Source organism: Carcharodon carcharias, chromosome 27 (genome assembly GCF_017639515.1).
Source record: "Carcharodon carcharias isolate sCarCar2 chromosome 27, sCarCar2.pri, whole genome shotgun sequence".
Taxonomy (NCBI): domain Eukaryota; kingdom Metazoa; phylum Chordata; class Chondrichthyes; order Lamniformes; family Lamnidae; genus Carcharodon; species Carcharodon carcharias.
In genome coordinates, this window is record NC_054493.1 from 13,751,354 (window position 1) to 13,765,398 (window position 14,045).

The window sequence follows — 14,045 nt, forward strand, 5'->3', positions numbered from 1 at the left end:
CAGAGAGAGCCCTTCAAAAAGAATTAACTTGTGATAGAAATATTAAATAACTTGTTACATTGTCTGTTTTACATAAAGCTTACTGGTTTGACTTTTATCCAGAATATTAACTTGTATAACTGGGCAAAACTTTTAGCTTTATTAACATTGGCAGAAACAGTTCCCAATGCTATTTTTATTTTGAGACAAGTGATAAAGAAACGTTGGGGAGTTCAATGAATCATGAAGATTGTATTTATTGATCTCGAGAAGGCTTATGACCAGGTGCCCAGGGAGGGAAACTGGAGATGTGTTAGAATTCGTGGAGTCGCTGGGAAGTATGTATGACCAATACAGGACACGTCCAAGGAGTTCCAGACAAGAGTAAGAAGCTGTGTGGGAGAGACTGAGAGCTTCAAGATCAAAGTTGGATTGTACCAAGGATCAACACTGAACCCTTTCCTCTTCCTGATGGTCACAGATGTTTGAACTGAGCAAATGTGACAGGAACTGCCATGGTCAATGATATTTGCAGATGACACAGCTGTGTGGTGGGTTTGATGGGAACATGACTGAGTATCTGTGGAAAAACACTGGAAGACACGGGTATGAAGATTGGGTTTTTAAAAATTTATTCTTTCATGGGATGTGGGAGTCACTGACAAGACCAGCAATTGATGTCTATTCCTAATTGCCATTGACGGTTTCCTCATCCATTGCAGGGGGCAGTTAAGAGTCAACCACATTGCTGTGGGACTGGAGTCACATGTAGGCTAGACTGGCTAATGATGGCAGATTTACCTTCCCTAAAGGACATTAGTGAACCAAAGAACCAATTTATGGACTGTCAGTTTGAGTCTAGGGAAGAGAATCAGAGTGAAGGTGTAAAGGTTATGGGCGAAGACTTGGAGAATGTGAGTAGTCTCAAGTACCTGAGGTCAGTGGTGGCAAAGAGTGGAAGTATAGAAATTAAGAAACAGATTAGCTCAGATTGGAGTAATTGGAAGAAGTGCGGCTCAGTGTGCTGTGATAGAAAAGTGTCACTGAAGTTGAAAAGAATCTACAGGACCGGTCTTGTTAAGTAGAGCAGAAACTTGGACAACATCAAGAGGAACAGCAACTGAATACTCATGAGATACAGATGCTGAAGTGGACGTGTGGAGTGACAAAGGATAAGATCAGGAATCAGTGTGGCCGTTATCATCGTGACGGCAGCGGTGGCAGACAATGAGGACAACATTTTTTTCTTCTTTCATGGGATGTGGACGCCACTGGCTAGACCAGCATTTACTGCCCATCCTTAATTGCCCTTGAGAAGGCAATGGTGAGCTGCCTTCTTGAACCACAGCAGCCCATGTAGTGTGGGTATACCGACAGTGCTGTTAGGGAGGAAGTTCAGCATTTTGACAGCGACAGTGAACGAATGGTGATATATTTCCAAGTCAGGATGGTGAGTGGCTTGGAGGGGAAATTTCAGGTGGTGGTGTTCCCATGTGCCTACTGCCCTTGTCCTTCTAAGTGGTAGATGTTGCAGGTTTGGAAGGAGCTGTCAAAGGCCTTGGTGAGTTGCTGTAGTGTATGTTGTACATGATGTCACTATGGATCGGTTGTAGAGGGATGAATGTTTAATGTAGTGGTCGGGGCACTAATCAAGCTCGCTGCTCTGTGCCGGATGTTGTTGAGCTTCTTGCGTGTTATGAAGCTGCACCCATCCAAGCAAGTAGCGAGTATTTCATCACACTCCTGACTTGTGCCTTGTAGATGATGGGGAGGCTTTGGGAAGTATTATGACGTGGCAGGTGATGTGTGCCAGGTGGACCAAATCCACAAGGGAAACTTATCCATGCTATCACAAGGGTTTTGCAATTTCTATTTATTTCAAGATTTGAGCACTGATCAGAAGTAATGTGTGCACTAAAACCTTTAGAGACTTTATAAACTAAATTGAAACATTTATTAATGAAAAAAAGATTTCAAGCACATACATAAGATTACAGTTACTTAATACAATAACAAATCCCAAAATTACTAATTAACCTGATTCCCAACTACACACCTCCTAAGAGACCAAACAGATTTTAAGTTAAAATAGCAAGCTAGCAAGTTTACCACAGCACCCACTCGACAGTGGAATTCCAAAAGCTTTTCTCCAGTTTTAGTTACTGGACACAGCAGACTTCTGCAAAAATGTCTGGGGGCTTCTCTAAGGCTGTTTCACACACTCCTCTTAGATCTTACATGGCTCCACAACAAAGCCTTTCATTCCTCTATATATTTGTTTCTCTCTCTTTAATCTGAAAATTCCATTGTTCTGTATGTCTTTGGAAATTTACCTTCCTCACAAAATAAAAATCTTTCATATTGCCAATATGGTCAGTACCTTTGGGAAAAATAAACACACTGCTTGGCCTTGCTTATCTTGCTGGTTGTAAACATCCTGTCATCCCTTTGAAACCCAACAACTCCTTCGCTTATCTAAAAATTCAAATTTCCTTTGCACCTTATATGCAAAGCCTTGTCCATGCTTACTCATTTGCATTTATAATAGTTTGTACATCTAACTTATTTTGATAATTTCAACCCTGCAGTCGATGTGACTCTCATTAAATATCGCAGACAGAAAAATGTACATTCACATCCACAAACCTACTTTACAATAGACCACTATAATATTATGAAAATTATTATGGTTTCATTACAGGAGACAGGAGGTGAGAAACACGCCACAGAAATCCTTGTCTCAACCTGTTCTTGTTGCCATGCTATAGTGGGGGTTTCAGTGATGGTAATGCCATTGAATATCAAGGGGCGATAGTCATTGCCTGGCACTAGTGTGAAGTGAAAGTAACTTACTACTTGTCAGTCCAAGCCTGAATGTTGTCCAGGTATTGATGCATATGGACACAGACTGCTTTAATATCCAAGGTGCCATGAGTGATGGCTGAACATCCCCATTTCTGACTTTATGAAGCAGCTGAAGATGGTTAGGCCGAAGACACTATCCTGAGGAACTCCTGCAGTGATGTCCTGGGACTGAGATGATTGACTTCCAACAACCACAACCATCTTCCTTTGAAGAAGAAGAAAAATGATCCCAGTGAACATGGTTCAGTCCTGGATGTGGTTAACAGCAAAATAAAATCACAGTACTTACTCATGAGCTCACTGGTGTGTCAGCAAGTCAGATGACTGGGTGAATCCCTTCCCAGACTCGGATCAGGTGAAAGGCCTCTTTCCAGTGTGAACTCGCTGGTGTCTCAGCAGGTTGGATGACAGAGTGAATTCCTTCCCACAGTCAGAGCAGGTGAATGGCCTCTCCCAGTGTGAATTTGCTGGTGCGTCAGCAGGTGAGATGACTCAGAAAATCCCTTCCCACAGTCAGAGCAGGTGAATGGCCTCTTCCCAGTGTGAACTCGCTGGTGTCTCTGCAGGTGGGATGACTGAGTGAATCCCTTCCCACACTTGGAGCAGGTGAATGGTTTCTCCCCAGTGTGAATTCGCTGGTGTGTCAGCAGATGAGATGACTCAGGAAATCCCTTCCCACAGTTAGAGCAGGTGAATGGCCTCTCCCCTGTATGAACCTTCCGGTGTGTCAGCAGGGTGGATGACCGAGTGAATCCCTTTCCACACTCAGAGCAGGTGAATGGTCTCTCCCCAGTGTGAACTCGCTGGTGTATCAGCAGGTAGGATGACTGAGTGAATCCCTTTCCACAGTCTCCACATTTCCATAGCTTCTTCCAATTGTGACTGTGCTTGTGTCTTGACAGGCTAGATGATTGCCTGAAGCCTTGCCCACACACAGAACACGTGTACGGTTTCTCTCCACTGTGAACGGTGCTTTTTTCTTCCATGTTCAAATTCTGATGATACTCAGGTTTCAATAAATTGAGCAACTCTGTCAGATCCTGATGTGAGATTTGTTTGAATTTCCTGACTGCAAATCCTCCACTTCTAATATCCTGTGAAATTGATTTAAAACAGATAAAAAGGGATGAGAGAACCCACAAACACACAAAGGCAGGTTGTAAAATTGAGCTGAATGAATCTGGTAATGTGTGGAACTGGCAGGAGGAAAAAGTGACCATGAAAACTACCAGATTGTCACAATCATCCAACTGGTTCACTAGTGTGCTAGGAACCTACCACCCAGTCTGAGTCTAGCTGTACACAAGAGTCTGAACACTTGGTGAGGAGAGAGAGAGAGAGAGAGAGACGTGGGAGAGGGGATGAAGGAGTGGGATTTTACATGTTTACAGCTTGATCAAAACTGTGACAGAATCTCCTAAACCCTCAACTTCAACCATATAGAAGGACCAGATGATAGGTGCTTGTGAATACCATCACCTCCAAGTCACACACCATCCTGACTCGTCTGACATCCAGTACTGGATGAACAGAAATGTCTTTCACATAAATACGGAGGAAACCTTTTTAATTCGTGCATGGGATGTGACCATATTTGGCTCGGCCAACATTTATTGACCATCCCCAATTGCCCTGGAGAAGTTGGTGGTGAGCTATCTTCTTGAACCACTGCAGTCCATGTGGTGCAGGTACACCCACAATGCTATTAAGGAGGGAGTTCTAGGATTTTGACCCAGCAATATTGAAAGAACAGCAATATTTTTCTAAGTCAGGATGGTAAGTGGCTTGGAGGGGAACTTCCAGGTAGTGGTGTTCCCATGTGTCTGCTGCCCTTGTCCTTCTAGATTTGAAAGATGCTGCCGAAGAACCCTTGGTGAGTTCCAGCAGTGCATCTTGTCGATGGTGCACCGTGCGTCGGTGGTGGAATGTTTGTGGATGGGGTGCCAATCAAGTGACTGCTTTGTCCTGGATGGTGTCGAACTTCTTGAATGTTGTTGGAGCTACACTCATCCAGACAATGGGAAATTATTCCATCAAGAACCTGACTTGTGCCTTGTAGATGGTGGGCAGGCTTTGGAGAGTCAGGAGGTGAGTTATTTGCTGCAGCATTCCTAGCCTCTGACCTGCTCTTGTAGCCACAGTATTTATATGGCTAGTCCAGTTCAGTTTCTGGTCACTGGTGACCCCTAGAATGTTGATAGTGGGGGATTCAGCAATGGTAATGCCACTGAATGTAAAAGGGAGATGCCTGGCACTTGTGTGGCGCGAATGTTACTTACCACTTGTCAGCCCAAGCCTGGATATTGTTCAGATCTTACTGCATTTGTTCATGGACTGCTTCGGTATCTGAGGAATCATGAATGCTGCTGACATTGTGCAATTATCAGTGAACATCCCCACTTCTGACTTTATGATGGAAGGAAGGTCAGTGATGAAGCAGCTAAAGATGTTTGAGACCAAGATACTACCCTGAGGAACTCCTGCAGCTGAGATGAGTGACCTCCAACAACCACAACCATCTACCTTTGTGCTAGGTATAACTCCAAACAGTAAAGAGTTTTTCCCCCGATTCCCTTTGACTCGTTTTGCTAGGGCTCCTTGATGCCACAGTCAGTCAAATGCTGCCTTGATGTTAAGGGCAGTCACTCTCACCTGACCTTGAGTTCAGCTCTTTTGTTCACGTATGAACAAAGGCTGTAATGGAGTGAGGAGCTGAGTGGCCCTGGCAAAACACAAACTGTGCGTCATTGAGCACGTTATTGTTAAGCAAGTGCTGCTTGATAGCACTATTGATGACCCTTTCCATCACTTTCCTAGACTGCTGAGTCTGCAATTGGCTGGGTTGGACTTTTCCTTTTTGTGTGCAGGAAAAACCTGGGCAATTTTCCACATAGCCAGATAGATACCAGTATTGTAGCTATACTGGAACAGCTTGGCTAGGGGAATGGCAAGTTCTGGAGCAGGCTAGGCGAATGGCAAGTTCTGGAGCACAAGTCTTCAGTGCTAGTGCCGGAATGTTGTCAGGGCCCATAGCCTTTGCAATATCCACTGCCCTCAGCCATTTCTTGATATCACCTGGAGTGAATTGAATTGGTTGAAGACTGGCATCTGTGATGCTGGGGACCTCAGGAAGAGGCTGAGCTGGATCATCCACTCAGCACTTCTGGCTGAAAATTGTTGCAAATTCTTCAGCCATATCTTTAGCATTGATGTGCTGGGTTCTCCCATCATTGAGGGTGGGATATTTGTGGAGCCTCCTCCTCCAGTGACTTGTTTAATTGCCCACCACCATTCACGACTGGATATGGCAGGACTGCAGAGCTTAGATCTGTCAGGAAGATATAATTATTAAAATGTTATTGTAAAATAGAGTAACAGTGGGATGTGTCTATGTGTCTATATGTGTGTGAGACTTAATTGAATTAGAGGCAACTGGTCTGGATGCTTTTATGTAAAAAAAGAAGTTAGGTTTGAAAGATTAATTTGGTAAACACAGTGAACTTTAGAAACATAGGTGTCAAGGGAATATTTGAATTTTTGAATAAACCAGGCTAGATTGTTTTCAAAAGACGGAGTGAAATGTGACACCTAGCCAGGTGAAGTTTAGAAAGTGTGTGTTTATTTTTCCCAAAGACTACTGGTAAAACTTAGTGGTATGAGAGATTTTATCAGAAACATAAAGCCCAATGACATAGTGAAGCAATGGGAATTTGCATTCAAAGGGGAAGAAATGTATAAAGGAATGAAGGTTGCGTGTAAGGGAAAGCAGTCTAAGGTTCAATGAGTGTGAAAAACCTTCAACACCTCTGCCTCAAACTGCTGCCTTCAGGGGCTGAAGTTAAGAGAACTCATTTGGATTCTTCTTAATTTTTTTTAAAAAATTCATTCATGGGATGCGGGCTTCACTGGCTGGGCCAGCATTTATTGCCCATGAGAAGATGGTGGTGAGCTGCCTTCTTGAACCGCTGCAGTTCATGTGGTGTAGGTACACCCACAGTGCTGTTAGGAAGGGAGTTCCAGGATTTTGACCCAGCGACAGTGAAGGAACAGTGATATATTTCCAGGTCAAGTTGGTGAGTGATTTGGAGGGGAACTTCTAGGTGGTGGTGTTCCCATCTATCTGTTGCCCTTGTCCTTCTAGATGGTAGAAGTCATTGGTTTGGAAGGTGCTGTTGAAGTAGTCTTGGTGAATTCCTGCAGTGCATCTACTAGATGGTACACACTGCTGTTACTGTGCGTCAGTGGTGGAGGGAGTGAATGTTTGTGGATGTGTTGCCAATCAAGCAGGCTGCTTTATTCTGGATGGTGTCCAGCTTCTTCAGTGTTGTAGGAGCTGCACCCATCCAGGCAAGTGGAGAGTATTCCATCACACTCCTTACTTATGCCTTGTAGATGATGGACAGGCTTTGGGGAGTCAGGAGGTGAATTACTTGTCGCACAACCTGCTCTTGCAGCCACAGTATTTATATGGCTAGTCCATTTCAGTTTCTGGTCAATGCTAACCCCCAGGATAGTGGGGAATTCAGTGATGGTAATGCCATTGAATGTCAAGGGGCGATGGTTAGATTCTCTCTTGTTTGAGATGGTCATTACCTGACACTTGTGTGGCACGAATGTTACTTGCCACTTGTCAGCCCAAGCCTGGATGCTGTTCAGGGTAAGATTTATTTTGCCTGGGACTTAGGAAAGTATGTGTCTTACTGTTGCCTTAATGAAAGTGCAACTGGGAGTCAGATTAACCAGGGGATTTAGAAGTTATCAAAGTAGTAATTTGTAGATCTATGTATGTATTTAATCATTTCTTTTATTAATAAATGTTTAATCTAGTTTTGTAAAAACCAATAAGACTCGGTGGCCTTATTACTACTGAATTCAAGGCATGCATCTCAAAACATAAACAAATTGCAAAATAAGTTGTGGCAGTTGCTTCAAGTTCCCCTTTCGGATTTAAACAACTCAGCGTTTACCATCGGCTGTGCCATAACAGATCTGAACCATTGGTTGTGGAATCGCTTAGCTCTGTTTATTACTTGCTGCTTATGCTGTTTGGAACTCAAGTAATCCTGTGTTATAGCTTCGGCAGGTTGACACCTCATTTCTACATATGTCCCATGTCGCTCCTGGTATGCCACCTACACACTTGATTGAAGCAAGGTTGATCCCCTTGATGGTAATAAGACCATAAGACATTGGAGCAGAAATTAGGCCATTCGGCCCATTGAGTCTGCTCCGCCATTCAATCATGGCTGATAAGTTTCTCAACCCCATTCTCCCACCTTCTCCCCGTAACCTTTGCTCCCCATACCAATCAAGAACCTATCTATCTCAGTCTTAAAAACACTCAATGACCCGGCCTCCACAGCCTTCTGTGGCAATGAATTCCATAAATTCACCACTCTCTGACTAAAGAAGTTTCTCCTCATCTCTGTTCTAAAAGGTCTTCCCTTTACACTGAGGCTGTGCCCTCGGGTCCTAGTCTCTCCTACTAATTGAAACATCTTCCCCACATCCACTCTATCCAGGCCTTTCAGTATTCTGTAAGATTCAATCAGATCCCCCCTCATCCTTCTAAACTCCATTGAGTATAGACCCAGAGTCCTCAAACGTTCCGCATATGTTAAGCCTTTCATTCCTGGGATCATTCTCGTGAACCTCCTCTGGACCCTCTCCAGCACCAGCACATCCTTCCTGAGATATGGAGCCCAAAATTGCTCACAATATTCTAAATGTGGTCTGACCAGAGCCTTATAAAGCCTCAGCAGCACATCCCTGCTTTTATATTCTAGTCCTCTCGAAATAAATGCCAACATTGCATTTGCCTTCCTAACTATCGACTCAACCTGCAAGTTAACCTTAAGAGGCTCCTGGACTGGGACTCCCAAGTCCCATTGCACTCCAGATTTCTGAATTCTTTCCCCATTTAGAAAATAGTAACGGTAGAGTGGGTGATATACCAGGGCATGAGGTTACAGATTGTGGATGAGTACAATTCTGCTGTTGCTGATGGCCCACAGCGTCTCATGGTTGCCCAGTTTTGAGTTGTTCGATCTGTTCAAAACCTATCCCATTTAGCAAGCTGGTATTTCCATACAACACGATGGAGGGTATCCTCAATGTGAAGACGGGACTTTTTCTCCACAAGGACTATATTCTGCAAATATGAGTGTGTCAGGCTGTTGCTTAACTTGTCTGTGAGACAGCTCTCACAATTTTGGCACCAGATGTTAGTAAGGACGATGTTCCAGGGTCGACAGGGCTGAGTTTGCCATTGTCGCTTCCGGCCTAGGTTGATGCCAGGTGGTCTGTCTGGTTTCATTCCTTATCCAATTGCCGGTAATGATTTGACAGAGTCAGCCACATTGCTGTGGTTCTGGAGTCACATGTAGGCCAGACCAGGTAAGGACGGCAGATTTCCTTCCGTAAAGGGCATTTGTGAACCAGATTGGTTTTTATGACAATCAAAAATGGTTTCATGGTCATCATTAGACTTTTAATTCCACCATCTGTCATGGTGGGATTAGAATCCGATTCCCAGAGCATTACCCTGGGTCTCTGGATTACTAGTCCTGTGACAATGCCACTTTGCCACCACCTTCCCTATAACTGAAACCACTGTCTTCAGTCCCTTCTTCATTCAATAGCCACTGAACCCATCCCTCCCCCTAGTAACTGTCTGAGAATGAACCAGACTGTTCACAACATCGGTGTCATGTTTCACCCCAAACTGACCTTCCAACCACATATCTGCATCATGTGAACATGCAAAATAGGAGCATAAGTAGGCGATTCGGCTCCTCGAGCCTGCTTCGCCATTCAATATAATTATGACTTTGATTAGAGAACCTTTGATTCCCTTGCCTAACAAGAATCTATCTACCTCAAAAGTATTTAATGACCCTGCCACCACCGACTTCTGAGGCAGAGAGTTCCAGAGTCGCAGAACCCTCAGAGAAAAAAAATCTCCTCATCTCTGTCCTGAAAGGGTGATCCCTAATTTTCAAACAATGCCCCAAGTTCTGGACTCACCCAAAAGAGGAAACATCCTTTGCTGGTCCATCTTGTCTAAACGATTCAGGATCTTATATACTTCAATCAAATCATCCCTCGCTCTTCTAAACTCCAGTGGAAACAGGCCAGCCTGACCAACCTTTCCTCATAAGACAACCTGCTCAGTGCAGGTATCAATGGAGTAAACCTCCTCTGAACCGCCTCAAACACATTTATATTCCTCCTTAAATAAGGAGACCAAAAACTGCTCACAGTTTTTGAGATGTGGTCTCACCAATGCCCTGTATAACTGGCGTATAACATACTGACTTTTATGTTCAATCCATCTCGTAATAAGAAAAGCTTCCATTAGCCTTCTAAATTACTTACTGTACCTGCATACTAATTTTTTGTGACTCATGTACTAGAACACCTTGATCCCGCTGCACCTCAGAATTCTGTGTTATTCTCCATTTAAGTAACACTCTGCCTTTTTATTCTTCCTGCCAAAGTGAACAACTTCACATTTTCCCACATTATACTCCATTTGCCAGATCTTTGCCCACTCGCTCAACCTATTTAAATGTGTCTGCAATCTTCTCATGTCATCTTCACAACTTACTTTCCTACCTATCTTGGTGTCATCAGCAAATTTAGCTCCCATGACTTCGCTCCCTTCATCTAAGTAATTGATATAAATTGTTAAATGTTCAGGATCCAGCACAGACCCCTGCTGGACTCCACTCATTACATCCTGACATTCAGAAAAACACCCGTTTATGCATACTCTCTATTTTCTGCTATCCAGCCAATCTTATATCCATGCTAATATGTTACCCACTACAACATGAGCTTTTATTTTCTGCAATAACCTTTGGTTTGTCACCTTATCAAATGCCTTTTGGAAATCCAAGTACAGTATTTCTACAGGTTCCCCTTTATCATCACCAAGACCACCCGTTTCCACCTCATTGAAATCGTCCAACTCCATCCTCGTCTCAGTTCATCTGCTGCTGAAACCCTCATCCATTCCTTTGTTACCTCAAGACTTAACTAACCTAACACAATCCCGGGTGACCTTCCACATTAAACCTCCCTGTAATCTTGAAGTCATCCAAAACTCTGTTGCCCATGTGCTTACTCATACTAAGTCTTGTTCACCCATCATGCCTGTGCTTGTTGATCTTCAAAGGCTTCAGTTTAAGAAACATCTAAATTTTTAATTTTTCATCCTTGCTTTCAAATCCCTCCCTGTCTCTGAGATCTCTCCAGTCTTGTACCCTCTAAGATAATTCTTAAAACATACATCTGTGACCAAACCTTTGCCCAAACATCTCCGTATGTGGGCTCATTGTCAAACGCTGTTTTATAAGACTCCAGTGAAACGCCTTGGAATGTTCTATTACATGAAAGGCACTATATAAATACAAAACAAAAACAGAATTACCTGGAAAAACTCAGCAGGTCTGGCAGCATCGGCGGAGAAGAAAAGAGTTGACGTTTCGAGTCCTCATGACCCTTCAACAGAACTTGAGTGAGTCCAAGAAAGAGTTGAAATATAAGTTGGTTTAGGTGTGTGGTGGTGGTGGTGGTGGTGGTGGGGGGGGAAGAGAGAGAGAGAGAGAGAGAGAGGGAGAAGTGGAGGGGGTTGGTGTGGTTGTAGGGACAAACAAGCAGTGATAGAAGCAGATCATCAAAAGATGTCACAAACAACAGAACAAAAGAACACATAGGTGTTAAAGTTGGTGATATTATCTAAACGAATGTGCTAATTAAGAATGGATGGTAGGGCACTCAAGGTATAGCTCTAGTGGGGGTGGGGGGAGCATAAAAGATTTAAAAATATTTTAAAATAATGGAAATAGGTGGGAAAAGAAAATTCTATATAATTTACTGGAAAAAAACAAAAGGAAGGGGGAAACAGAAAGGGGGTGCGGATGGAGGAAGGAGCTCAAGACCTAAAGTTGTTGAATTCAATATTCAGTCTGGAAGGCTGTAAAGTGCCTAGTCAACTAGAGCTATACCTTGAATGCCCTACCATCCATTCTTAATTAGCACATTCGTTTAGATAATATCACCAACTTTAACACCTATGTGTTCTTTTGTTCATAAAAACAAAAAAACTGCGGATGCTGGAAATCCAAAACAAAAATAGAATTACCTGGAAAAACTCAGCAGGTCTGGCAGCATCGGCGGAGAAGAAAAGAGTTGACGTTTCGAGTCCTCATGACCCTTCGACAGAACTTGAGTTCGAGTCCAAGAAAGAATTGAAATATAAGCTGGTTTAAGGTGTGTGTGGCAGGGGGGGGGGGGGGGGGGGGGGGGGGGGGGGGTGAGAGAGAGAGAGAGAGAGAGAGAGAGAGAGAGAGAGATAGAGAGAGAGAAGTGGAGGGGGTTGGTGTGGTTGTAGGGACAAACAAGCAGTGATAGAAGCAGATCATCAAAATATGTCTTTTGTTCTGTTGTTTGTGACATCTTTTGATGATCTGCTTCTATCACTGCTTGTTTGTCCCTACAACCACACCAACCCCCTGCACTTCTCTCTCCCCCCCAACACACCTTAAACCAGCTTTTATTTCAACTCTTTCTTGGACTCACTCAAGTTCTGTCGAAGGGTCATGAGGACTCGAAACGTCAACTCTTTTCTTCTCTGCCGATGCTGCCAGAGCTGCTGAGTTTTTCCAGGTAATTCTGTTTTTGTTTTGGATTTCCAGCGTCCGCAGTTTTTTTGTTTTTATCACTATATAAATACACATCATTGTTGTTGATTTGGACGTATGTCACCGTTCCTTCATCATCACCAAGTGAAAATCCTGTAACTGCTTATCTCACAGCATTGTGGGAGCACCTTCACCACACGGGTTCAAGGTCAAACATCATGTTCTCCACAGGTAACAGTGTTGAACAATTCTATGACTCAATGATTCTTTACAGACATTGCCTGCTCATCAGCATATTCCCTCCCTTTTTAAGCACTCCATGTTCAGTCATCATTTTTCCTTCATTTGCAACAAGTTCCTGACAATAACCGTTTTTAGAGACGCTCCCTAACTTTTATAATATTTCCTCCATTTATAGACGCTTCCTGAACGAGCTGCCAGGGAGCATGCGCTAGGGCCTCGCCGGCCTCTCCCCAGAGTCGGACCCGAACGAAAAGGAAGAAATCGGGGACTCGGGAATAATATTCACTGTTTTCTAGTCGCGTCTTAAGTAGAAAACGTTGCCGGTTTTATTTAAGGCTCTGGATCCACACTCAGTGTTTGTAAAACCTGCATTTTAAACCCGCTGCCTCGAGCTCTCTTACCGTCTGCCGCGATGGCCCGCGCATGCTCAGATCACAATGCTCGTGGTGTGATTGACGGCAGCTCCGGACCAATAGGAAGAGGGGGCAGGAGGAGAACCAAGGGCGAACGGCTAGTCCTCCAACCAATCGGAGTGAATGAGGGGCGGGGCTGAGCGTGAATGTCCCTCATTGGCTGAAAGTCTGCATCTTGAAAGCTGATCTGTCTCAAACTCCAGGAGAAGGCTGGACCTTTCTGTTTGTGGCTTGAAACAGATGAAACCCTGTGGGTGTGGAGCAAACATTTCATCATTTGTTAGTGAAATTGATTCATTCAGGACAAATAGCAGGGATTATTTCAGGAAATTACACAGTGTAGCGATTACTTCTCTTTGAATTCACCCCTTGGAGAACAGTGTGAATTAGTGGAAGAATTCACAAGCTGTTTAACGCTCCTTCCATGTCTGGAACTGTTTAGTTCCAGCGTATCTGCAGTTCCGGCTTCAACCTGGAGAGTTTCATGAGTTCCCACAACACACGCAATGGGAGTGGACAACTGGACCCGCCGGACACACCTATCCTGTCTGATATCAACCCAGAATGAGCTGGAGAGCCGTCTCCACTCCCCAAGACTGTCTAAAGTGGGGTTTCTGACACAGAGGCAGGAACGTCAATCGTTATTTTTTTAGTAATAACTCTAAATGGTACAAGTTTCATTGAGCTAACATGATCTCTTCCTTTCTATATCCACTTCACTGTTTAAATAGTCTTGATTTACTTCCAGAGCTTAATGGCAGCAGTGACATCATCTAACCACCTCCTTCTTTGTGAGAATGCAGAAATACAGTTGCTTCAGAAACACATTCTTCTCTATCCTCTACCAAGTCTCTCCTCATCCTCTGAGAATCAAACTATTTCTAGCTCTGTCCAGTAT

At 43.7% G+C, this 14,045-nt stretch overlaps 1 protein-coding gene across 1 annotated transcript; it reads right to left on the reverse strand.

The window, feature by feature from the left end:
* Positions 1 to 1,961: 1,961 nt before the first annotated feature.
* LOC121270433 (zinc finger protein 239-like) lies at positions 1,962 to 13,165 on the reverse strand. Its single transcript, XM_041175766.1, has 2 exons — positions 13,136 to 13,165; positions 1,962 to 3,938 (listed from the first exon to the last, which is right to left on the reverse strand). Exons 1-2 carry the CDS (start codon positions 13,157 to 13,159, stop codon positions 3,237 to 3,239), a joined length of 726 nt encoding a protein of 241 aa, XP_041031700.1. The 5' UTR covers positions 13,160 to 13,165; the 3' UTR covers positions 1,962 to 3,236.
* Positions 13,166 to 14,045: the final 880 nt, after the last annotated feature.

Bases quoted from the DNA above. Each gene is read 5' to 3' on its own strand.
- LOC121270433 (XM_041175766.1), bottom strand. From the start codon at position 13,159: ATGCGCGGGCCATCGCGGCAGACG. The intron at 3,939-13,135 runs GTAAGAGAGCTC...TCAATTTCACAG, and splicing joins GCGGGCCATCGCGGCAGACG to GATATTAGAAGTGGAGGATT.